The sequence below is a fragment of the Grampus griseus genome (genome assembly GCF_964374135.1).
Source record: "Grampus griseus genome assembly, chromosome: 10".
Taxonomy (NCBI): Eukaryota; Metazoa; Chordata; class Mammalia; order Artiodactyla; family Delphinidae; genus Grampus; species Grampus griseus.
In genome coordinates, this window is record NC_139004.1 from 55,929,978 (window position 1) to 55,955,148 (window position 25,171).

At 37.4% G+C, this 25,171-nt stretch overlaps 1 protein-coding gene across 4 annotated transcripts in view; it reads left to right on the plus strand.

Annotated features, from left to right (window-relative positions):
- The window catches only part of GOLGA4 (golgin A4), a 105,401-nt gene that overhangs the window by 79,155 nt on the left and 1,075 nt on the right, over positions 1-25,171 (plus strand). For 3 of the 4 annotated variants that reach the window (XM_082664506.1, XM_082664508.1, XM_082664509.1), the window contains 7 exons: positions 3,667-3,780; positions 5,937-5,957; positions 6,137-6,205; positions 7,957-8,032; positions 10,485-10,588; positions 15,506-15,592; positions 22,672-22,734. In XM_082664506.1, coding sequence (XP_082520632.1) covers positions 3,667-3,780; positions 5,937-5,957; positions 6,137-6,205; positions 7,957-8,032; positions 10,485-10,588; positions 15,506-15,592; positions 22,672-22,701 — 501 coding nt within the window. In that variant the 3' untranslated portion in view covers positions 22,702-22,734. The remainder of the gene's footprint in view (positions 1-3,666; positions 3,781-5,936; positions 5,958-6,136; positions 6,206-7,956; positions 8,033-10,484; positions 10,589-15,505; positions 15,593-22,671; positions 22,735-25,171) is intronic. The other variant, XM_082664507.1, reaches the window with a different exon arrangement.

Here is a 25,171-nt window from a genome sequence, read left to right on the forward strand (position 1 = left end):
ACTCTGTCTTGAAGAGTTTTTTTTAAAACAGCATATATTGCTAAAAGCGGTATTACCAATTCTAGGTAAACACCATATTGCTTTGCTTCTGAGACATATTCTCTTACCATTCTCCAATTTAAAGTTTTCCAGAATTGGAGTTTTATATGGATTTGTATGTATTATGTAGTACTTTTTTTTCCCTCTGAAAAAGCTGTTATCAGATTGATGATTTGTCTTAATGATGACATTGTAGAATGCTATATTTTTCTCATCCATTAAAATAATTCCATGATTTGTTAATAGCACAGTGGAGCACAGAGACATTTTCATTTTCTTGCTTTCACTGTCTTAGCTCACATTCTTACCGTTGCTTGGAGGAAACTGAGAACTTTGTCATTCTAGATTCACGCCTCCCATCTTCCTCAGCCCCTCACACATCCACATCCACACATTTTTTAGGACATGAAATCTGCTTATCTTCCCTGATTTCCTAGGCAGGGAAGTCACCTTTCTCCCTTTAATTGTGGATCTCCAGCACATTCTCCAACATGTAACAGACTCTCAGCTGTAGTGTTTCATTTACTCCCATTGCCTGTTCCTCTCCTCTTAACTCCACCGCTTCTGCCATGGTCTAGGCTGCCGTATTCCATTTGGTCTGGCCTACTGTATTAATTTCCTGCCGGGTCTCCTTGCTCTTGTTTTTTTTCCCCGGAAAGTATTCGTCTCTTCCTGTGAGAGTTATTGTCTATCTGGAAACAAAAGGGGATCATATCCCTTCCCCTGAACACCTGCAGTGGCTTCCCTTGTCCTGGTGACCCCATCCTCCGGGTCAGTCTGTGGTCTAGCTGAGCTCAGCTTTAGCTCCTTCTTCGCTGTATTTCACCTCTGCTAACGCTTTTCCTGGTGCTTCAAGAGTACATTCTCACACTTCATGAGTTAGTGCAGCTGTTGTCATCTCTCTTGGCAGTTTTCTTTAAAAGTTTTAAATTTATCTTGTATTCAGAAAAAAAACAATTGAATCAAATGTATTCCATGGTTTAAAGATCAAAATAATATTTAAAAAAGGTATACTTGGAGAATGGTCTATCATGAGAATTGCATCCAAACTTTTCTCTGTATTCTACACCCTGTTCCCCTTCTCCCTCCACAGGTAACCATTAGTTTCTTATGTAATAATATTCCTGTGTTTCCTTATGCAAACAGAAACAAAAATGAAATATATTCTTGTTTTTTCCCTGTCCTACCCCAGAGTTAGCTTTTTGAATATGCTTTTCTGCATCATATTGTTTTCAGTTAGTTTTTTTGAAACCCCTTAAAATAGAATTAATTGCACCTGTCTTCCTTTGGTACTTTATTACTTCACTTACGACATGTTACTTTTGTCATACATACATATGTGTGTAAGAATGTATTAATGTGTCTGTCCTCTCCTCTAGACTATTAGCATCTTGTAGGCAGGAATCTTGCTGTTCATCTCTAGTCTTGAGGACCTAGCCAAATGCTTGGCACACACTAGACACTTGGTAAAATTTTTTTTTTTTTTTGCGGTACGCGGGCCTCTCACTGTTGTGGCCTCTCCCGTTGCGGAGCACAGGCTCCGGACACACAGGCTCAGCGGCCATGGCTCATGTGCCCAGCCGCTCCGCGGCATGTGGGATCCTCCCAGACCGGGGCACGAACCCGTGTTTCCTGCATCGGCAGGTGGACTCTCAACTACTGCACCACCAGGGAAGCCCGACACTTGGTAAATTTGAAGGAAGTGACACCTGGTAGGGCAAAGGGAGCATTCATTCGGGGAGATTGGCTGGTGACATCTGAAAGGAGTTGAGTCTCACAAGTAAGGGAGCTGACTGCCTTCGTCCCAACCTCAGAGCAGTCTCACTGGGAGGGAGTAGCTCTTACAGCTACATTAGATATAAAACTGGTTTCTTTTTGACATTTACTGTATTTTAGTGATTTGGTTTTGGCATAATAGTCTTTAAAACATAATTTCCATGTATGTGCATAAATATTCAGTTTAGTTTTTCTTACTGTTTTTACTTCAGAGCAAGCAGTATTGCTTTCTTTCCCCCTTCAAGAAGACAGAAAGCTTTTACAAAGGAAATTATAGAACTGTGTCTTAAATTAGAAACAACACGTCAAGGATTCTTTTCCAATTCTTAGAGGGCTTGCTTTCTATTGGTATCTCCCAGCTGCCAAAGGCAATGTCAGGCATAGCTGATTGTCATATCAGAATCTGGACCTAACTGAATAAATAGCTGTAAGAGGTGATCCTTTCAAACAAGACTAGACCACACTGACACAGACATCCACACAGGATATGTGATGGTAGAATGAAAACAGTAAGTAAACCAGGATTGTAGGCAGTTGCAGATTTACAGTAGTTTCTGATCAGTGGTGTTTTAGGGGTGGAGGCTGGGTTAGAGTGCCTTGGGCAGATGTTGAAGGAGGCTATTTACAAGATACCCCTGCTTTGCTTATGTTGAGCGAAGGGGTTCGTTCTTTTTTAGTTGGTCTAAGTTTCATGACAAGTGGTATTTAAAGTTAGATTTTCGAGGTGTCTTGTGGTTTGTTGCTTTATTTTGTGCCTTGGGGCCTGTTTTTGTTTTTGAGAATGATGTTTCTTGGTTCTTAAATCAGATAGCTGCTTGTGGCTGTTTTCCTGTTTAGTCTCTTACTCAGCAAGCACTTGTCCTGTCTTCATTACTCAAATCTGATCAATATTCCAATGTCAAATATTCTTTTAGCACAGAGGTTGTGCTAAAAGGTTATTGCAAGATTTATAAGAGCAAGGAGAGGTCTGGACTGCTTTGTACAGCAAACGATGGCAATTATCAAGACAAATGAAAAAATTTAAGGGTGGGCAACAGCCTTTTACCAGGGCAGTCAGAACAGAAGAGAGAATGATTTGTATGCCAAATTTTATAAAAAGGATTTTTGAACCAGTAAATCATGTATTACTTTTGCAGCCTTGTCTGTTTTCTGCAAAGTTCAGGGCAAATGGATACATTACGTTAGTTACCAATACATTGGACAGTAATTTTTTTTCAAAAATAGATTTTAGTTGAACATTTTACTCCAAAGAACTGCTGGTATGGTTTGCAGGCAGATGTGAAGGGAACGTACAGGTTTGCTAACTAGGGCAAAGAACCATCTTGATTTGTGCAGCCCTTCCCAAGGGGCTGAGAAAAAACCTCCACAACTTCTTGTGATCAGTAAGTTGCCAGCTGGTTGAGCAGTGCTGTGCATAAAGCTAGTTTATATTGGATATTTTCTAGAAATCAAATCCTAGTGTAGAAAAGGCCAAAGTCTTAAAACAGAGATTCTGTTTTACAGTTCTGTCACAACGCTGTTATACACCTAAGTGTTGCTTAAACCTTGGAACCCTAGTTTAAGGGGAAAGAAACAGCTTGATGAGCTTTATGGGGTGGGGGCAGGAGGACTGAGGGTGGGAAAAGTCATCCTAGGAAGAGTGAGCAGCTTTTAAAAGGGCTTGGAGTTAAAAGTGGGGCGTGAAGGAAGGTGTTTAGAGCACAGTAATGAATTACAGTAAAAACAGTGGTTTGTGTTTCCAAAAATGTGTAGGTGTTGGTTTCTCCTACAAAGGCAGTTTTCTCTAGATCATGTTGCCTCTTTACTGCATTCTTTTTGATATGTTTGTTAATATTTTTTTTTATTCTAAAGGCTCGTGAAGAAGAAATGACTGCAAAAGTAATAGATCTACAGACTCAACTTGAGGAGCTGCAGAAGAAATACCAGCAAAGGCTAGAGCAGGAGGAGAACCCTGGCAATGATAAAGTGAGGGGAACTGGACTTGGCTCCATACATTCCTTGAAAACATTGTCGTTTTCACTGGCTCGCCTACTAACATACCTACCTACCTCATCTAATCCTAACAAAAGACTTTCAAGAGGGAGATTCCTGCCTCTCTTTTATAGACAGTGAAACTGAGGTTCAAAGAGGTTAAATAAAATGTTGAAGCTCACACAATAAATATTCTATTGAGAATATAAAACCAATCTTCCAGACTTCAGAGCCTAGGGTGTTTCTGTGATACCTGTGCTTCTCAGTCTTGCCTGTGGAAAGAACAGCAGAGGAGAGTTAACCTCATAGCCCTGGGGCAGAGCCAAAAATGGTCCATAGAAAGTATGATAATTTTAGATTTTTATATTTTGTGCTAAGAATTCATATAAATTTTACATTCTCTATAACAGCAGTCCCCAACCTTTTTGGCACCAGGAACTGGTTTTGTGGAAGACAATTTTTCCACGGACCAGGGGGTGGGGTGGGGGGAGGATGGTTCAGGCGGTAATGTGAGCGATGGGGAGCGGCAGATGAAGCTTTGCTTGCTCACCTCCTGCTGTGAGGCCTGGTTCCTAAGAGGCTGTGGACCGCTCCACGGCCTGGGGGTTGGGGACCCCTGCTCTATAATATATCTTTATTTGTAGTTACATAAAAATGTTTTTAGTTGTATACCTTTGAGAAAAACAATGTCTCCTTTTCTCCTTTGTTAACAGACCAGTTGTAGATGCAATGCGATTATTTTGGAAAATTGCACTGAATTCAAAGAGATCTGGCACTCCATATCCAGGCTTTTTTTTTTTTTTTTTTCTTTTTTTAATAATCCCAATCTTTAAGTAAAACTGATGCTATGAAAGGCCATGTTTACCTTGTGGCTTCCTGTCCTGCTGGGCACCCCAACAAGTGCACACCCACAGGGCTTGTGGGACCCCATTCAAGAATCCGGGCAGTGTACCGTTGTACATCTAAAATGTTCTCACTCATTCCAGTATGGTCTTCATAGCTCTGTCATAAGGGTCTTGGGAAAGGTGGACACATTCATGGCTTCATCCTTTAGTTATAGAGGATTCATTACAGAAGTCAGTGACCAGAAAGCAATTTTATAGACAACCAATTACATGGATCACTTTTCCAAAATGGAGAGAAGAGGACTTTATAAAAGGCTTTGCTATGCTGTGCTGCTTGGTACATATATCTTGATTATTAGCAATGACCAAAGCTGAGTTGACTCTTTCTCTCTTTCTTTACTAGCTACTAAGTTAGTTCTATTATTTTAGGTGGGTTTTTTTTGCCATTTGGTCACAATATGAATATACTTGGTGCTATTAAATGTTGCCTCCTATGAGCCAAATAAGTGTATTCTACTCTGTAACATGTTCTTTTCCTTAGTATCAAATTAAGTATTAATGTTGCATAAAGTGGCACTGAGGCCTGTGTCAAGATGCCATAGAGTATTGAAACATTATGAAATTAATATTCAGGAGGTCTTTTGAATCCTTTACCTTGTAGCATAAGAAAGGAGAAACTATCCTTAACTTTTATTTCTACTCTAAAAAATATTTTTCTATTTTATTCTTTATGAATTTTTATTCTTTTCCTTTTTGAGCATCTTTTGGTGCTTCTGGGATATCTTGAACTACATGTCAGTGTTGAGTTCAATGGAAAATAATTTGTGATTATTGTGTAGAGTGGATTCCCAGAAATGGTCCTTCAGAATTTTCCTTAAAGGGCCCATATGCTATAAATAGATGTTAATATGTTTAATTTTTTGAAATTGCACAAATAATAGATGAATACATGCTTGTTAAAAAAAAAAAGTCAGATAATACAGAAGTATATAGATAAACCCTTCCTGGTGGGTACCTCCTTTTCCCAAGTGGTAATCATTGTTAGGAGTTTGGTAGGTGACTTTCCAGTCATTTTTTTTGTGTGTTTACCTATCTTTATGTATATTTACATTTTAATAGTTTGTATAGCAGCATAGACCAGGTTTAAAAGCAAATATTTAAAGTTGTCTCATCTCAAATCTAACCACTCTCTTAAGACTGTAACACTAAATTTTTGTTTCCTTGTAATTTCATATTGCTCCATTTTATTATTTCTTGTAGATTTTATTATATGCACTAATATTTTTTTTTCTTTTCCATTTTTAGGTAACAATTATGGAGCTACAGGTAAGACTAGTTTTTCATTGAATTTGAGTGAAGGTAGTCCATTTTCAGGAGCATTCTGTACTTTAGGTTAAAACATAAAGAGACTTGTTCTCAGGAGAAATTTACCAAGCAGTATAGAAATGTGTCCAGGCAATGATGAAACCCATATGCATCTCAGATCTGACTTCTTGTTCTTTCAGACACAACTAGCACAGAAGACTACTCTAATCAGTGATTCAAAGTTGAAAGAGCAAGAGTTCAGAGAACAGGTACAGGTCTAATTGGTGCCTTTTATTTTGAGATGACTTCCTTGATTTCTATTAGTATGTTCTTGGAACTCATTTAGCTAGTTTTTAAAAAAGAACGGATTTAATACTCATTTATTAATTGACTTTGCAATCTTGTCTTACACAGGAAATTTTATTCTCAAACCTGAAGGTGCTAGAGCATATCTTTATAAATTTGTGATCACATATATTTAAACAAGAACATTTGCATTCATATTATCTAGTTCCAGAACATTCCATCACCCACAAAAGGAAGCCCCATACCCATTAAGCTGTCACTCCCTATTACCTCCTCCCCCCAGCCTTTCACAACCACAAATCTGCTTTTTGTGTCTGTGGATTTACCTATTCTGAGTATTTTATATAACTAGAATCATATTAATACATGAGCTTTTTATTTTTTATTTATTTATTTATTTTATTTATTTATTTTTTTTGCGGTACGCGGGCCTCTCACTGTTGTGGCATCTCCCGTTGCGGAGCACAGGCTCCAGACGCACAGGCTCAGCGGCCATGGCTCACGGGCCTAGCCACTCTGCGGCATGTGGGATCTTCCCAGACCAGGGCACGAACCCCTGTCCCCTGCATCGGCAGGCGGACTCTCAACCACTGCGCCACCAAGGAAGCTCAATACATGAACTTTTTAATCTGACTTCTTTCACTTAGCATGATTTTTTTTTTTTTGCGGTACACGGGCCTCTCACTGTTGTGGCCTCTCCCGTTGCAGAGCACAGGCTCTGGACGCACGCAGGCTCAGCGGCCATGGCTCATGGGCCTAGCCACTCAGCGGCATGTGGGATCTTCCCGGACCGGGGCAAGAACCCATGTTGCCTGCATTGGCAGGTGGACTCTCAACCACTGCGCCACCAGGGAAGCCCTAGCATGATGTTTTTAAGGTTCATTCATGTTGCAGCATATATCAGTACCTCTCCTTTTTATGGCAGAGTAATATTTCATTGTATAGGTATACCACATTTTGTTAACTCATTCATCAGTTGATGTATGTTTGAGTTGTTTCTACCTTCTGCCTATTGTGAATAGTGCTGCTAGGAACATTGTTTACAAGTTTTTGTTTGAATACCTGTTTCGTTCTTTGGGTTATGTACTCAGGAGTGGAATTGCTAGATCATATGGTAATTATATGTTTAGCTCTTTGAAGACCCATCAAACAGTTTTACATTGTGGACACCATTTTACATTCTGACCACAAAGTATAAGAATTTCAACTTCTCCACATCTTCCCCAGCAAGTGTTTTGATTATAACTATCCTAGTTGCTATGAAGTGATATCTCATTATGGTTGTAATTTGTACTTCCCTAGTGACTAATGATGTTCAGCATCCTATTATTTGTATATCTTCTTTGGAGCAATATCCTTTGCTCATTTTTAAGTTGGGTCATTTGTTTTTTGTTGTTGTTGAATTGTAAATGTACTTTATATATTCTGGATATAAGTCCCTCATTAGATATATGATTTGCAAATATTTTCTCCCATTCTGTGGGTTGTCTTTTCCCTTTCTTGATAATGTCCTTTGAGGCACAAACATTTTATATGTTTTTTCTTTCGTTGTCTCTGCTTTTGGTGTCATATCTAAGAAACCATATGTATTAATTTTTTTTGGCCTATATCCTGTATTCAGCATTAAGAAAATCTAGTGGCTACAGCAGTTTTTTTTTTACATATGATTTCCATATGAATCTTATGATATGATTGGAATATTTGTTATTTTTAGATTCACAATTTAGAAGATCGTTTGAAGGAATATGAAAAGAATGTATATGCAACAACTGTGGGGACACCTTACAAAGGTAGGAATGATCTCTCATCATGTTATCTATGATTATCTTGTATTGGTGGACTTCTGGATGATTTTCATTTTTGTCTTTGCTAATCTCATTCTTTACAAGGAATGTATTTTACCTTTGTAATTCACCAGTAACAACTAGTTTTATGGCAAGAATGGTAGTAATCTAAAAATTAATGCATATTTGTTGTAAAAAAAAAATGCTGCCATTTTAAGTGAAACTGCAAGTTTCCACTTCATTCTCCACTCTCCAGCTGAACCTAGTTTACAATTTACATATATTTTTCCAGACTCTTCTGTGTGTATCCAGACGTTTATGTAATCCACTATATATACCCATACAAACTCAGAGTTACATATTTTAGATGCTTCTGTTTTCTACTATTACAATAATGCTGTAATTGCTATTTTTAAACCAGGATTTAAGGAGAAAATAATTCATAAAAGTATTTATTTCAAGGTGGGGAAGGATGATTTGGAAGTATTACTCTGTTGACTTAAGTTATGTATGCCACTTACAAAGGATTCTAAAGATGAGCTTGAGTCTTTATGTAGTTGTTCCCTTGAAATAGTCATGACTTCAAATAATCTCTGAATAATCTAACAATTTCCCATTCTCAGTTTCACTGCCTCACTGCATTAAGAATAGTTTTATTTTGCTAAATGTTTTGTAAACCTTTCTGCTTTTTCATGGAAGGCACTGGGGCATGAATCTAAACCATTTCACATTCTTTTGTGTTTTTGAAAGCTCTTACTGTTGTGAAATAACATAAGACATTATACAGTTTTTAATTAAACAAGGACTTTCTTTAGATTCTTTCCAAAACACACTTCAAAAAGAAGAGAAAACCAACTTGGGAGTTTCCTATGGCTCATTGCAGAGAAAATTCCTGCTACAAAGACTGTTTGCCATAGCTAAGTCAACATATGTGATTCTTAGCATAGAACTGCTAAATCAGTGCCCAGCCGTGCATAGGGAATAGTATTGATTCTTTTTTTTTTTTTTTAGTTTCAACTTAAGAATTTCATACTTAATTTTCCTTTTTTCTCAGTTTTAAATTGTAAAATGAACACATATGTACAGTTTTTAAAATAACTGACACATATATAATACTAAGTATCAGGCACTGTTATAAAACACATTTTGTCTATCAACTCATCTAATCCTGTCAACAATCCAAGCAGTCTGTTTGAATTGGCACATTAATCTCTTTGCTATGCTTTTAGATGTTTCTTGGTGCAGAAGGCTTTTCAGATTACCTAGTGTGCCATACTTCTGGAAGTGGATGCAAGTATAGACTTCACATAATGCATAATTTTGAATTTATTCAAATTAAAGTTTGTCACAGTGTGACTTCATATACCTGAACTGTATTTATTCTTTAGTTTTAGATTGAAATGGAGCTTGATTAATAGATGAACTGTAAATTATATGACAGTCTTTTTAAGATGTTGAATCAAAGTATCTGAAAACCACTATATTGGCATTATTATTTCATGCATTTTCAAGTTATTTTATCTACATTGTGTTTCAGAACTGTTTAGAAAACTTGATTTAAACTTCAGTGCTTTCAGGTTTGGAATACTAGAAAATCTAGAATACTATTCTGAGTTACTAAACTCTTAAACAAAATAAAAATGATCATTTTAGTCATTGTAGGATATCTGAAGCCAACCACATAATATTTAGGAAAGAAATACCAGTTCTGAGGAATCTTTGTATTCCCTAGGTCTAGTATTTTTTTTTTTTTTGGTGGTACGCGGGCCTCTCACTGTTGTGGCCTCTCCCGTTGAGGAGCGCAGGCTCAGCGGCCATGGCTCACGGGCCCAGCCGCTCTGCGGCATGTGGGATCTTCCTGGACCAGGGGACGGACCCGTGTCCCCTGCATCGGCAGGCGGACTCTCAACCACTGTGCCACCAGGGAAGCCCATAGGTCTAGTCTTTTTAAATTGCCATGCCAGAAAGATGAAGAAGTTTGAGGATGGGGGGAATGTGAGAAATAAAATTGCTATAATAATTCTTGTTTTCTCTTCCAAGGGAAAAATACCAACTGGAATGCTTAGTGTATATGTAATGTAATGCAGTACAATACTTACAATGTAACACAGTTAATACAAGAGTGATGCCTCTCTCTTTGTTCCTTTGATTGTCTTTTAGTTTGTCTTTTTCTAAGTAATAAGTAGCTTATCTGGGTTTTTTTTTTTTTTTTGCGGTACGCGGGCCTCTCACTGCTGCGGCCTCTCCCGTTGCGGAGCACAGGCCCCGGATGTTCAGGCTCAGCGGCCATGGCTCACGGGCCCAGCCGCTCCGCCGCACGTGGGATCCTCCCGGACTGGGGCACGAACCCGCGTCCCCTGCATCGGCAGGCGGACTCTCAACCACTGCGCCACCAGGGAAGCCCGCTTATCTGGTTTTGTCTTTACAGTTTGATCTGTTTTTTTTTTTTATTTGACAGGTCGCAGTTTGTACCATACTGATGTCTCGCTCTTTGGAGAACCTACTGAGTTTGAGTATTTGCGAAAAGTGCTTTTTGAGTATATGATGGGTCGTGAGACTAAGGTATAAATCATGTCTGGTGATTTGGCATGTGGTTTAATTTAAAAGGAAATATGTCTCATTTTTAATACACATATTGATGTTGTATGTTTACTATTAGCAGACCATACATGCTGATAGTAAGCAATAGGTAATTGTGTTATTGCTCTTTGTTTGCAAAAGTGAATTGGCAGATCTTGCTTATATTTGTTACATTTATAAAATATTAATTTAGAAAATACTGGTGGATGATGCTAAAAAATAAAAACAAAAATTTCATTAACTTAATATTTTGTGAAGCATGTGACTGTTCTTTTGACTTCAAATCTTAAAGGTAGGAGAATAGATGGAGACTATTTCATGGAGACGTGAGGATAGCGTGGCTAGTATTGGAAATGGTCCTAATTAAGAATGACTATGTAGGGATATTTAGAAATACTTTACTTTAGTCACTGTAAGAAAGTTACTCTTGCACATATGGAATATTAACCGTTTAAAAATAACCACACTGTGTAAGTAATAATGCTTGGTTAATTTGTTTTCTAGAATGTTAAATTTATTATAAGGTCCTTGAGTATAGAGTCTTGTCTTACTGTTATTTGTATCCCCAGCAGTGTTTTTAAAAGAGCCTTATATCAGACATTTTGTAAATATATCTTTAATTGAATTGATTGCATTTAGGGAAATTCATGAGCCTTTTCTCAAAGTTTTTCATTTGAAGCAATTTCTGTTTCTGATATTGTTTCAACTTTTTACCTTCATGAACTTTTACATTGTCCTTATATGTTGGCTGAGAATGGGATAATGAGTTTTCTAAGAAATTATCAGTGTTTTAATTTATGGGTCTGTGGGGGTTACTGAGTGCTAAACCAGTTCAGGAATTGATTTGGTAAATATATTTAAGACCTAAAAATTAGGACATAAAATCTCTTAAGAATGTTATGGGGACTTCCCTGGTGGCGCAGTGGTTAAGAATCCACCTGCCAATGCAAGGGACATGGGTTCGAGCCCTGGTCCGGGAAGATCCCACGTGCTGCGGAGCAACTAAGCCCGTGCGCCACAACTACTGAGCCTGTGCTCTAGAGCCCACGAGCCACAACTGCTGAGCCCATGTGCCCCAACTACCGAAGCCCACGCGCCTAGAGCCCATGCTCCGCAGCAAGAGAAGCCACCACAGTGAGAAGCCCGCGCACCACAACAAAGAGTAGCCCCCACTTGCCGCAACTAGAGAGAAGCCCGCATGCAGCAACGTAGACCCAACACAGCCAAATAAATAAATAAAATAAATTTATTTTAAAAAAAAAGAGGTTGTTATGAATCGTAGATTCAGCTAAACACCAGGAGCTATAGGGCTAGAAGTCGTTTGAATCCTTGACACTATAGAAGTCTAATTTCACTGTATCAGATAGTTCAAATTAAAGTAATATCTAGTGTGATCCTGAACATGAATCATAGGCGGGATATATTAATTCACAGTAATTCAGTACCTTTATTCTTAAGGACTTTTTTTTTTTTTTTAATTCAGAGGCTAGCTAAAACTCATTTTCTCCTTATCTTTAAAAAACAAAGCCAATGAAATGTAACTTTCTCTTACTATGTCCTGATTGGATAGCAGCCTGTATTTGAGGTGGGGTAGATAGTTTAAAGTTACCTTGTTATTGCAGGGAAGGGGGAAAAGCATTTCTTTATGAACAGTAGCCTTTCAGGAACTTCAGCTACTCTGGTTTATTCATTGAATCTAAAGCTATCATCCCAGAGTTGTTGCTAAATAAATTATTTAGTCTTTTCTCGATTTGCAAAATGAAGAGAGTGTGACTGCCTCAGCCTGTATCTTCTGGATGTTGTGAGCCTGTGTGGGGTGAGATCCCTACAGAGTTTGAGTCCTGGAGAAAGGCCCAGCCCAGCATGAGATACATTCTGGAGTGGTACCGGTTCAGCCAGGTCTCAGGGCTCTGCATTTCCTCCTAGGCTGTGACTTGGGAGACAGCTAGAAGGGACGCTCTTGAGGCTTGGGCAGCCCCAGCTAACACATGGCTGGGAATCTGTGTTGAGGTGGCTCTCTTCATCTTCAGCATTCAGTGTGCTTTTCTGGTTACCAAGACTGAGTAGTCTTTTATTCTGCCATCACATTTTATAAGTCAATATTGAAAATTGGCAGTAGATATTCAGTTTAATTTACTTCATATTTATTGAGCACTTACTGTATGTGGTCCTTTGTTTATCACCATGATGGATAAGGAGATGAAAATTTACACCATCCCTAACTTTAAGGTGTTTACCATATAGTGAAAAAGTGGAGCTGTTTACTAAGCACAGTATGATGCAGACCATAGCACAGTGTCCTCATGTTTACTTGTGGGAAGGTCAAGGACATCATGGAGAAGGAGATGTATATACAGGCCTTTACAAGGGGGCAGAGATTTTGATAGATGAGCTCAGAGAGGAGGAAAGCCCAGACAAAGTCCAAGACAGGAAATTGAGTGTGGGCTTTGGAATGACACGTAGTCCGCTCCAACTAAAATACCAGCTCTATGAGGTGGAAGTGACTCTGCTTAGGGCTGCAGGGTGTGGAGGGCCTGGAGTGTTCTCAGAGTTTTACCTGTAGGTTGTTGGGGGGCAGCCCTGAAATTTTTTGAGCAGGGGTTGACAGAATCAGAGCTATTTTTAGACATTTGTTGATTTGCCTAATTTCCATACATTCACAAAGAATTTGAAATGGAGACCAGGTTGTGGTTTTAGAACAAGCCAGAGTATATTGTGGCCTTTGTGATTTGATCACCATCTGCCGTTGTTTCTTGTCCAGTAGGATCTGTATGTCATCCCACCTGTCTTTCTTCATCTGCTTTTGCACACAGTGTTCCCTATTTGATGAGGCAGATGATTTTTTTTTTAAGACCACATATGTGATACACATTCTTATAGTACGAAGTTAAGTAAATTCCCCTTCTTTCTTCTGTCCTTGCACTTTCTTTTTCTTGGGTTTTGAGCCTCCATGCTATTTTTGATGCTTAAATTCAGCCTGTTCTCCTTTTCAATAGAAAGTGTTTCTCATTCTACCCTTTACTGACTCTCACTAAAGAAAACATGGCAGGAGAGGCCACTTCTAAACCAGGTGGCTCATTTGAACTTTTCCTTACTTCCCAGGACCTAAGGATATTGTACGTAGAGTAGACAGTCTGATTTCTTTCCCAAGGTTCAGCAGAGAGCCTGGGCTTTCCATTAAAGTGTTTTCTGACAAGCCAGGGAAGAGCTTTTAAGTCTTTACTAGGTAATCAACTGCAAATGCTGCATCAGTGATAAATTTAGAGGTGGGTTTCCCATTTAACATTGTCTAGAAGTGTGAAGAGGCAACTAGCCACATTTGGATTTATATTTTGTTTTGTTTTTTTTTGTTTTTGTTTTGACAGACATGTTTGTGCCTTGATGTGCACTATGCAGTTTCATAGTGAATATAAATGGGATTTTGGGTTTCTGAACTTGTTAAGCTATTGAAATTAAAGAAATGTTCCCTATAATTGTGAATCCCTGAATTTTAGATTTTTGGTACTTCCTAAAAACAGTCTTCATAGATAGTATACCAGAAACCATTTAAAATTTCCAGAGTGCTAATAAAAAGAATATTGAAATAGCTGCTACTTCATATTTCTCTTCCCATTTCATGCCACATATACGCTTGGTTTCTAGACTTCAGTTTAGCACAGAAGATTCTGTTCTGTCTAGGCAATACAATTTAAAGGATGAGGAAGGAAGGAGGGCTGAAACTAAAATCTTGCTCTTTGTGGGGTTTGTGGTTGAGGAATAGTATTAGTTGATCTGCTAGTTGAAATAAATATTAGAAATATGTAAAATGCCTTGCCTAGGCTTAGCACATAATAAGAATTTTTTTAAATGTTAGTTCTTTTCCTTCCTGGAAATAATTATACTTTTTTTCTAATGATGTGTGTTCCTAAAATTTTAGTTAACTCTATTATGTCATCTTTTGCTCAGTGACCTTCTGTAGTCACACACTCTTCCCCGCCCTGCCATACACACACACAGTCTTGTAACTATGAACAAAGAATGTTAGATCAGCTTTCTGGTGAGCCTTCCATCCTCTGTAGCACTACAGTAAGTAGTACTACTACTAATCCTCAGGAGAGCACTAGTACCTGAATTTGTATGTAAGCACTGAACTTGTTATCCTACTTATTTCATAAGTGGTATCTTCTTTCCTCTCTGTCTCCCTCAAACCATCTCATCTTGATACAAAATAGGGAATTTCAACCTTTGAGGAGAATTTTCCACGAGCTTATGGGTGACAGTCTGACTTACGGTATATTTATTGAGATCTGCACAGTTTATGATCTTGTTTGCAAGCCACCATGTGTAATGTTCTGATTCATCCTGTTTTCTACCAAACAAAACATCTTGTGTTTATTTAAAATGTAATTTGTATTTCTATTAGGCTGATGTGCTGCATGTATTAAAAAATACCTATAAGCATGTTCATGTTCATGCAGTAGCCCGTGTTTATGAGATATATGATGTGATTTAGTTCAAGCTGAACTTGGGAGTCTCTAAATCTGATTGTTTAGAGCATATGTTTTGGCAATACATCACTTACTAGGTAGATTTCTACAAATAAAAAGCGTTATAAAATGAATGAGTAATAAAGTTTCATTTTAATAAGACAGAGGGCCAAGAGCATTAGAACTGTATATAGCTTCATGCTATTGTAAATACATCTTCTTAAAATAATATCAACCCAGACCTTGTGAGGGATCCTTTCAAATTGATATTCTAGCATTGGCTGTTATTTCCTTGACCAGTACCTTCACATCATACTTCTTTGGTCGTGGCTTCCATTGAGAGCACTAAAGAATTCCACCAGCAGAACATGTCAGAATGGGGTGAGACCCATCTGCTCCACTGTCTAGTGATCGTCTCTTGTCTTTTTTGTAGACCATGGCAAAGGTTATAACCACTGTACTGAAGTTCCCTGATGATCAGACTCAGAAAATTTTGGAAAGAGAAGATGCTCGGCTCATGGTAAGCTTAAAGAATAGGCTACAAATAGAAGACAACTTTATCTCATCCGTTTACATTCTGTCTCATTTACAGAGACTTTGAGTTGGTAAGAGAAATTTAAAAGTTTTCATCTTTATTGTACTATAGCCTGAAAAATGAGAGTGAAACTACATTAAGAAAATTAAACTGAGGGCAGATCTGAATGGATGTTCTCAAGGAAAGAAGAGTCTTATTTAATAGTATATATGAGGTTGGCACCAGTATGTGCTATATGAGATTTCTGGAACTTGGGCTCTTTATGGGAAGGATGGAAAAGGCATTTCTTCTGCTTTATCCAGTAATAATTTTTTAAACCGAATGATATCATGACGTTAGGTGTTTTGTAGATTACAATTCCTTATTCTACTTCACTTGATTTCTAAATACAATAATTCTGATATAAGAGTTTAAGCATTTTTTGAGCTTTTGACATATACCCTGCAAGGGAAATGTAGATAACTGAATTCTTAGAAACCTTTGTGTCAAGTCAGCTGTGACTGAAATGAAACAAACACACACTTCATAAATTATGCAAAATTCCCTTTGCCTAACTTCTTTTTGTGCTGAACCAATAATACAGTAAGAAGATCCATTCTAAGCATAGTATGAAATTTGTGCTGTTTTCCTGTCTGGCCCTTAGCTGTCTCTTTCTGCTTCCTTTTCTTGTCTTGCTAATAGCCTGTAGCTCTTCCACATCTTTCCCCCAATTTCTTTACCTATTTCATGATCCCAGTACTGCTGTTTTTTTCACTCTCCTATTTAAATCAAACAAAGATCTACTCTTTAGTGATGGGTTAGCCCATGTCTGAGTATCTCCAGTAAGAAGGACTAAGTCAATAAGTAATTACCCTTAAGAATCCTATCTTGGGCTTCCCTGGTGGCGCAGTGGTTGAAAGTCCACCTGTCGATGCAGGGGACACGGGTTCGTGCCCCGGTCCGGGAGGATCCCACATGCCGCGGAGCGGCTGGGCCTGTGAGCCGTGGCCGCTGAGCCTGTGCGTCCGGAGCCTGTGCTCCGCAACGGGAGAGGCCACAACAGTGAGAGGCCCGCGTATCGCAAAAAAAAAAAAAAAAAAAAAATCCTATCTTATCTCTACAGACTGTGTGTTTCTTACAAAAATTCTGGCTTATCTTGATCCCAAGTCTCCCTTTCTGTTGTGGTCACCAATCTGTTCTGGTTCTAATCCATGGAACTCAACCAAGAACCCACAGATGGCCTGGTTGGAGGGCTTTTACCTTCCAGGCTAAATAACCCCAGCACTTATCAGCCATCTATGAAGTTCCTTTCCTTTGACCCTTGCATGTTCTGACCTCTTTCTGGCTTCCTCTAAAGTCATCCCAGCATCCCTGACTTTTGTCCCAATACTCCATTGTATACTGTATTATTTACCTATTGTATATTTTCTGGGACAGTTGGTTATTTTGGTTAGCCTTTGTTTCTTTTGGTGAAGCATTTCTCCATGGTATCTAGTGGTCTGAAAAATATTGTCATACCTCTGTAGTTATTTCTGGTTATAGATATTTTTGATAAAGAAGTATGTAACTATAATGTATGCCCTTCATCAGTAGAGAGAATGTTGTTTTAAATTACAGCAAAACATCCAATTCTATAATCTATAGTCCACTCAGAGTGGTTTTCCTCTTCACTGAGTAAACAACTGTGTGTTTGTGAAAATAAAAATCTCCAATGCAGTTTGAGCCCGTTGACACAATTCTTTCATTATAGTCCAGTTTAAGAAAATATTTTAAAATGATGGATGTAAATAGAAAGCTTTTATTATCTTTATTCATTCTCCTGTAGCCTCTTTTTTATCTTGATGTTGGGATATAGCCAACCTCTCATCTTACTGTTGGGCTACATTTTGTCAGGATTTAGAATATAGTATAGACTCATCCTAAGTCACTGCTTTGGCAAATGTGGTAGGAAACATTCCCCCTCACCCCACACACACACATACAGCCTTAGATTGGTTTGTCTTGAAGGAAACTAATCGAATTGATTACATGTAAATAGTGAACCATCTAAAAACCTTTTAAGGTGGATGGAAAAGTTTCTTTCTTAAGGTTTTTTGTTTTTGTTTTTGTTTTTTTTTGCGGTACGCGGGCCTCTCACTGTTGTGGCCTCTCCCGTTGCGGAGCACAGGCTCCAGACACGCAGGCTCAGCGGCCATGGCTCACGGGCCCAGCCGCTCCGCGGCATGTGGGATCTTCCCGGACCCGGGTACAAACCCGTGTCCCCTGCATCGGCAGGCGGACTTTCAACCACTGCGCCACCAGGGAAGCCCTCTTAAGTTTAATTAAAAAGAAATCTTTGAAAAGCTTTACACTATTCTTTTGTGAACAAAATGGTATTCATTCTAGATAGGGATGAAGTGGTGACTGACTTCCTGAAATAATCCTTCCTTATCCCAGAGGCTGACCTGCCCAGAAAGAAAGTCCCACTCTTTCCACTACTTTTTTTTTTTTTCTACTACTATTTTAAGCAGAGTCTCATCCATCATTATCTTTTGCTTAATGAATGAGTTCAGTTGACAGTCACCTACTTCTCTTCTGTTGGGTTGGCCAAAAAGTTTGTTTTTTTTCTGTAACATCTTACTTGTTATGGCAAATGTAGGAAAATTGAAGACATGGACGATACGATTGTTGCCCTTGTGGAACCTTTAATTTTAGGGGGAAGGGGTAGCATCTTCATTCATACATGAATAAAAGATATGCTTAAGTAATGTAATTCAAATAATAAAAATAGATGCTTAGGAAAGATGAACTAAGTTATGGTGAGCATGAAGTGAGGGAGATCCCAAAGATGACTTATCAATTTGAGTCACCTTTTGTCAGCATAAAGAGATTTTTGGTACAAGATAGAGTGACTCATGATTGTTTCCTTATTTGATGGAAAATTAAGATTACTGTTGATTGAGAAAGTTGAAACATAAGTCACATTTGCCTTAAGATTGCTGTCATTCATAAAATAAGTGGTAAGAATCATTGTCTTTGAACAAGCCTCCTAAAGAAATTATAACTTGTTTCATACCCCAATGAACTGTAGCTGATTAGAGCAAAACACTGCTAAGAATAGTGACTTCTCTTTTTCTGTGGAAGTATCCAATAGAAAGATACCTATATGTGTAGAACGCAGAGCTTTTTAGGGTTTTATTAAATAATTGTTTAAAAGCTATTTAGTCACATTAGTTTTAAATATATGTTCCAGATGGACCATTTCTGTAATTTGTTGTAACCGCAGCTACAGTTTCCCCTCTATTAAAAATCAACAGTATTGACTATTTTGTTATTGTAGGTTTGGGGGCTACAAAGCTGGTATAAGTAAACCAAACAAACCCCGTCATATTGCAGAGCTCCCTCCCCTGTCCGTTAGTATTTGGGATGCTTGAGAGAGTGTGGATTGCACTTTTTGCTGAGAATGTGCAGCCACGTCAGCATTTACGTTATTTAACAGGTATGAGAGGAGGGATACTGCCTAAAAACTTTGCTTTATGACCCTAATGATTATATGTTTGCTTTGTGGCATTGATCGAAAACTGTCCATGACTGCTGGTAAGGTATTTTTCAGTATGTCCCCTCTTTACCGTATCTCCCCTCTCCTTAGTGACTTTTATACTGTTTATTTGAAAAACCCCACTACAGAATACAACAGTTATTATTTAACAAGTGGTTTCAGAGTTTAACCTAATTTGAAGAATGTATTTCATAGATGAGAAACCATTATCTGTCAAGTAAGAGTAAATTATAGAGCATAAGTAAAGTCTGGTTTATTTGAGGGTCACAATGTGTAGAGAAGGAATACTAGTCCTTCATTTGACAAGTCTCAGAGCCTCTGTTTCTTCACAAAAGTATGTTGGATTATTCTATCTCTAAGGTTCCTTTTCCTCTAAAGTATTAAATTAGTTATAAATTTTAAAGTTTTAGATTTCTTGCAACTGGGAAAAAATTACCTTCTATGCAGCAGGTAGAAGTTAAAGAAAGTGCACACACAAGTCTCAGAGCCTCTGTTTCTTCACAAAACTAACGTTATCTTGTTAGGATTGTTGGAGAACCAAAATACGTATAGTGCCCACACTGGGGTTTTGTGATCACGGTGGGGCTGGTGGTGGTGGTTCCTGAGCCACATGTAGTGATGAGTAGAACGAGTCTTTCCGAGAAGGTGAGACTTGGAAAGGTAAACCAATAATGTGTGTAAGATAAACCATGAAAGACCTCACTACAACAGTCAGGTCACTTTATAGGAATGAAACCAGCTCAAAACATGTCCCATCTCCAGTTTCAGCACCTCTGAGTGCCACCACATGCAGCTTTGCTTGGTGAGAGCTAGCCCTCAACAGCTCAGCCCCTGTGTGACTTCGAGCAAACCTTTTGCATCTTTCTGGCCCTTATTGCTAAAACAAGTATGTTGATTACTCTATCTCTAAGGTTTCTTTTCCTCTAAAGTATTAAGTTAGTTGTAAATTTTAAAGTTTTAGATTTCATTCAAGTGGGAAAAAATTGTCTTACATGCAGCAGGCAGAAGTTACAGAAAGTGCACATACCAAATGCACATACCTTTGTGTTCCCTAGAGCAGCCTCTTCCCTCCTCTCAGTTTTTAGCTTATTATGCCTGGTTTGTGATGGTTTAGGTAGTGCAGTGGCAAGAGTAGACTGGATGTTTGAGTTTCAGGGTGGGAGCAAGAGTGAATACGAAAGTCTTTTTTTTTAATTAATTTTATTTATTTTTGGCTATTTGGGGTCTTTGTTGCTGCACGCGGGCTTTCTCTGGTTTTGGCGAGCGGAGAGGGGGCTACTCTTCATTGCGGTGCATGGGCTTCTCATTGCAGTGGCTTCTTTTGTTGTGGAGCACGAGCTCTAGGCACACAGGCTTCAGTAGTTGCAGCATGTGGGCTTAGCAGTTGTGGCACTCGGGCTCTAGAACGCAGGCTCAGTAGTCGTGGCGCACGAGCTTAGTTGCTCCGGGGCATGTGGGATCTTCCTGGAACAGGGCTCGAACCCGTGTTCCCTGCATTGGCAGGCAGATTCTTAACCACCGCGCCACCAGGGAAGTCCCAATACGGAAGTCTTTAGCTTGTCTAATTGAATAAGACTGCCCTGGAAGTACACCATCAGACTTTTTTTTTTTTTAAAGAGAGTGTTATTTATTTAGGATAATTACAGTAAGAAAGTTATTTTAATCAGGTGCTAAATCATCTCTTGGAATTGAGAGGTTCTTTTGTTACATAGAAATCTCTTTTAAAATGTGTTTCTAGGAATATACTTTTCTCTTTAGAGTGTTAGCAAACTTAATGACACGTTTAAACTGGATGGCTATTTTCTTGATTGACTCCATTAAAAGAAAATTGTTCTATTCTGATGAGAAAGATTAGGCATGTTTTCATTTCTCATCCACTCTAGTCATTTTTAAAGATTGATCTTCTGTTGACTTTGTTATTGCTTTGCTTTCATGCTGATCCTTTGTGTTGTGTCAAGTTCTTGACCAGTCCTTACCCTAGACCAGTCTTGTACTTAAGTTAATGTTTCTGACTTCTCTCCTTTTGGCTGAAATTTTAAAAATCTCTTCCAGATTAATAAAATCATCAGAACTTTTCAGCATCGTTAGGTATAAAAGTTCTCCATTCTAGTTGAGGTTTACCTTTCCGTTTGCGTGGTCTCAGTAGATGCATGCAAGGTGGATTCAAGAAACAAATGCACATAAAAATGATGCATAGTGAAAAACACTGCACGTGTAAAACATATATTTGTTATCTTAAAAGTGGTTTTACCTCTTGATATTGTTAGAATTACATGATATGTGATCATTGCAAAAAAACATTGCAAACAGTTCAGAAACATTCCATAGAAGGGGAGCTCTTCATGATTTTCAGCCTCCCAGCTGTCTCCACCTTGCCAAGGTCATGTTTGCTAATGGTGTGGTGAACATCCCCCAGCTTTATAATTATGTATTTATAATTATTCCTTTATCATTTAAGTATTTTATTTTATAAAAATGAGAGTATGCAACGGCTTGCTTTTTTCACTTATTTTTATATAATTCCACCTCATTACAAACTGATTTACCGTATTCTTTGATTGGTTGATTATATGGATGTCCTACAGCTGAGTTCATCAATTTCCTATCCATGGACACTTAGATTATTTCAGTTTTTCAGTACTTAACAAGCATAGACACAGGGAGCATACATATATTTCACATGCTTTTGCCAGTTTTCCAATAGGATGTTAGCCTTATTGTGTTGTGTGTTGCAGATATTTTCTACTTTGTCTTTTGATCTTGCTGTTCCTTACTAACTGTACATTAAATATAAAAGATAAATAAAATGATGCTTCTGAGGTTGGTTACACTAAGAATAGACTCAGAATTTATAAACAACTGTTTTTGCTGATGCTGTTTTAAAGCAAATCAGGAAGCTAATTAATAATCTTGGTTTATGACCATGTTAAATAGGACATAGAATTTATTTAAGGAGGTTGCTATAGTAAAAGTGTGTTTGCAGAGATTGGGTCCCCTTGAATAGAAACTTTGGTTTGGGTTATCATTCCTGAAACCATTCCTGATATACTGTTGATATACAAGAGTTATTCATTGATAAAATTGACATATTTTAGGAATGATGATTCAACATATAGACACACTGTATTCACATTCATCAACATTTCCCCCCAGATTTTTGGTGGTAAATTGAAATTATGTAAATCAAATTGTAGTGTGTGCTTTAATGGAATTATGAAAGAAATCCTTTTATAAATCAAATAATCATGACTTAATTATGTCTAGCATATAAATATGTACTTAAGGTGTAAAGTACATCTTTAATTGTGTTGTTTAAACTTTTAAATTAAAGTTCCAAGTAAAATCTCCACTACATAGTGTTATATTTACTTAGGATGGAAGGGAGCTATTACAGATTCCTAAGCCTATCCTCCCTTGATTTGGGGAGATGTGAGAAAAATTTAAGTACATTCTGTTTAATCCTTTGAAGTTCATATACACGTATAATCTCTGTGTTATGTTGTCTTAAAACTAATCCAATAAGCTTTTTTTCTTCCTGGCTTTGTAGTATACTTCACCTCGCAGTGGTATCTTCTGAGTAAACCGTCAGTCTGTGCTTAGTTAGCATGTGGTGAGTGAAGAATAATATGTCTTTTGTCTTTTCTGCAAAAATTAAATGTATTGCATGATACTAACCATTATGCTGGAGTTCTTTTGCTCTTTTGTTTAATGAAAATATGATTATGCTATGGGTTAATATAGGGATTTTCTGTTAATTTTGCTTTATAGATTAATAATATATAGATTAATAATCACCACCAGTAAATGTTACATAATTCTAGGAAATTTTAGTTCTTTCAACAGTAGTTGAAAGTTTCAGAATTGGTCTTTGAAATTTTGCTAAAGAATCCAAAAAAATCTTTATGTATTTTATATTCCTTTTTGTTTTTTATTTCTCAAGAATGGTCTTTGAAGTTAATAAAGATTATGAGAGAAAAATGAAAAATCATTTTCTAGATAAAGGTGCTGTATTTCGCGAATCCAGAATGTAAAATATTGTAAAGCCTTCTTAGAGTCAAGGCTAATCTGAAATAATGAGCACTAGTAAAATTGATTTTAAAATAAATGGCAGTTTTATTACTTCCTGGGATCATGCAGTATAACGAAGTAGCACATTTGTCCTGAGGAGGAGACCCTTAGGCAGCCTGCTCTAATTGAATGTGGCTGTTTTTAATTAACATATTATTACAATGAGGGGGAGGCATCTAAAAAGTTTGGACACAGTTGGCTGTCCTCACATTTAAACACCCCTCCCATCACCTCCACATATTATCCATGCTGTTAGTGTGATTTAGCACCCCTAAAAATTTAGGGTACGTCTTTACCTCAAACTTTGCAAGAATTTTCACAAGTGACAAATAAGCTGTATCACAATCTATAGAACTTAATTATAATTAAATTAAAGGTTCTCTGATTATTAAGCTAGTGTTCAACTAACAGTATCAAGTTTTAAAATGTTAATATATAGCATTTTTTAACGTTTTTGCTTTAAATATCCTTTCTGCCTACATTTGAATCTCATTTTTATTTTTAATGTCAGTTGCCTTAGTGATTTTCTAAAACTGTCATTAGTCTTGTAAATCCCAAATCTAATTCAATAAGTCTTAACATTTACCTTTGTTTATAATATTATAAATACTGTATCATGCTTGTTATTGCATTTAAATAGTATCATTTATCACTTGAGAGGTATACTCTGTAGCATTTCCGTTGATTGATTGTCTCCTCAGCTTTTAGTTTGAAAAATTTCAAACAAGATTTGTAAAAATAGTACAATGAACATCCATATACCCTCCACCTACATTTACCAGTTATCAACATTTTGCCAAATTTTCTCACTTGCTCTCACTCTTGCTTTCTTTCCATATATATTTTTCCCTCTGTGACGTTTGACAGTTGCTTGCAAACATGGTGCTTGCAAGCATTTGACAGTTACTTGCAAACATAAACTAAATACTTTACCAAGTATCTTTAAGAACAAGGGCCTTTTCCTACATACAATACAGTTACGACTCTCAGGAAATTTAATATTAACACAATGCTCTTATCTAATATATAGTAAATATCCACATTTTTCCAAATAATGTCTCATAATTTTTAAAATTCCAGGATCCATTGAAAGACTGCACATCGCATTTTGTCATCATGTTCTTCAGGTTTCTTTTGAACTAGAAAAGTTCTCCCAGCCTTTTTTGGGTCTCTCATGACATTGACATCGTGCAGCATTATTGAATCATGCATGAACTTCTTTTCCTGCAACAGTGCAAGCTAACGTTTGAAAGTAATAACTGACAAAGGGTTTTAAATGTCATAGGAGATCTTTTTCTTATCTTCTCTACGTTTCTAGGACTAACATGAATGTTGAACAAGTTTTATAAATAGTAAACTCTTGGAGATAGATCACGAGTGGTGGATTATATTGTTCATTTACAAGTTGAGAAGACCTTGATACTCTCTCTAGAACTAAAATATATTTGAAAAGTTTGTCTCTATTACTTAATCTTTTTTGGTATTTTATTTTTATGCATTTTTAACCTCATACTTGATTTGACCACTGGCTTTTAGCATCTTAATTAGAGAAACCTTTTTAGGAAGGTTTAGCATCATGTTTCATAGCAGATTACGGTTTTAAAATTAAATTTGTTAATTTCACGAGGCATACATAGCTTTTTCACACCAAAATGCTGTTATCCTCCGCCACCATGCCTGGCATCCTGGGAGAACTGCAATATGTAGAAAAATCATTACATTAGGGAAAAAGGAAGAACCTTTTGTCCGCTTAAATCCAGTCTGCGTTCTTGTGAGATTCTGCCATGTCAGCATGTTTACTCCTGGCTTTCTGCAGTCATGACCTGGTAGCCTTCAATATGTGCTGAAAGGTTGCAGTTCCAGATTTCACTTAAAAATACTGCTTTCCAGGACTGCTGACTAAAAGGTCATTCCAAGAACAGTAATTTTTAGAAGATTCCTTTAGGATTTAATACTTAGAATATTTCTGCTTCAGTCCT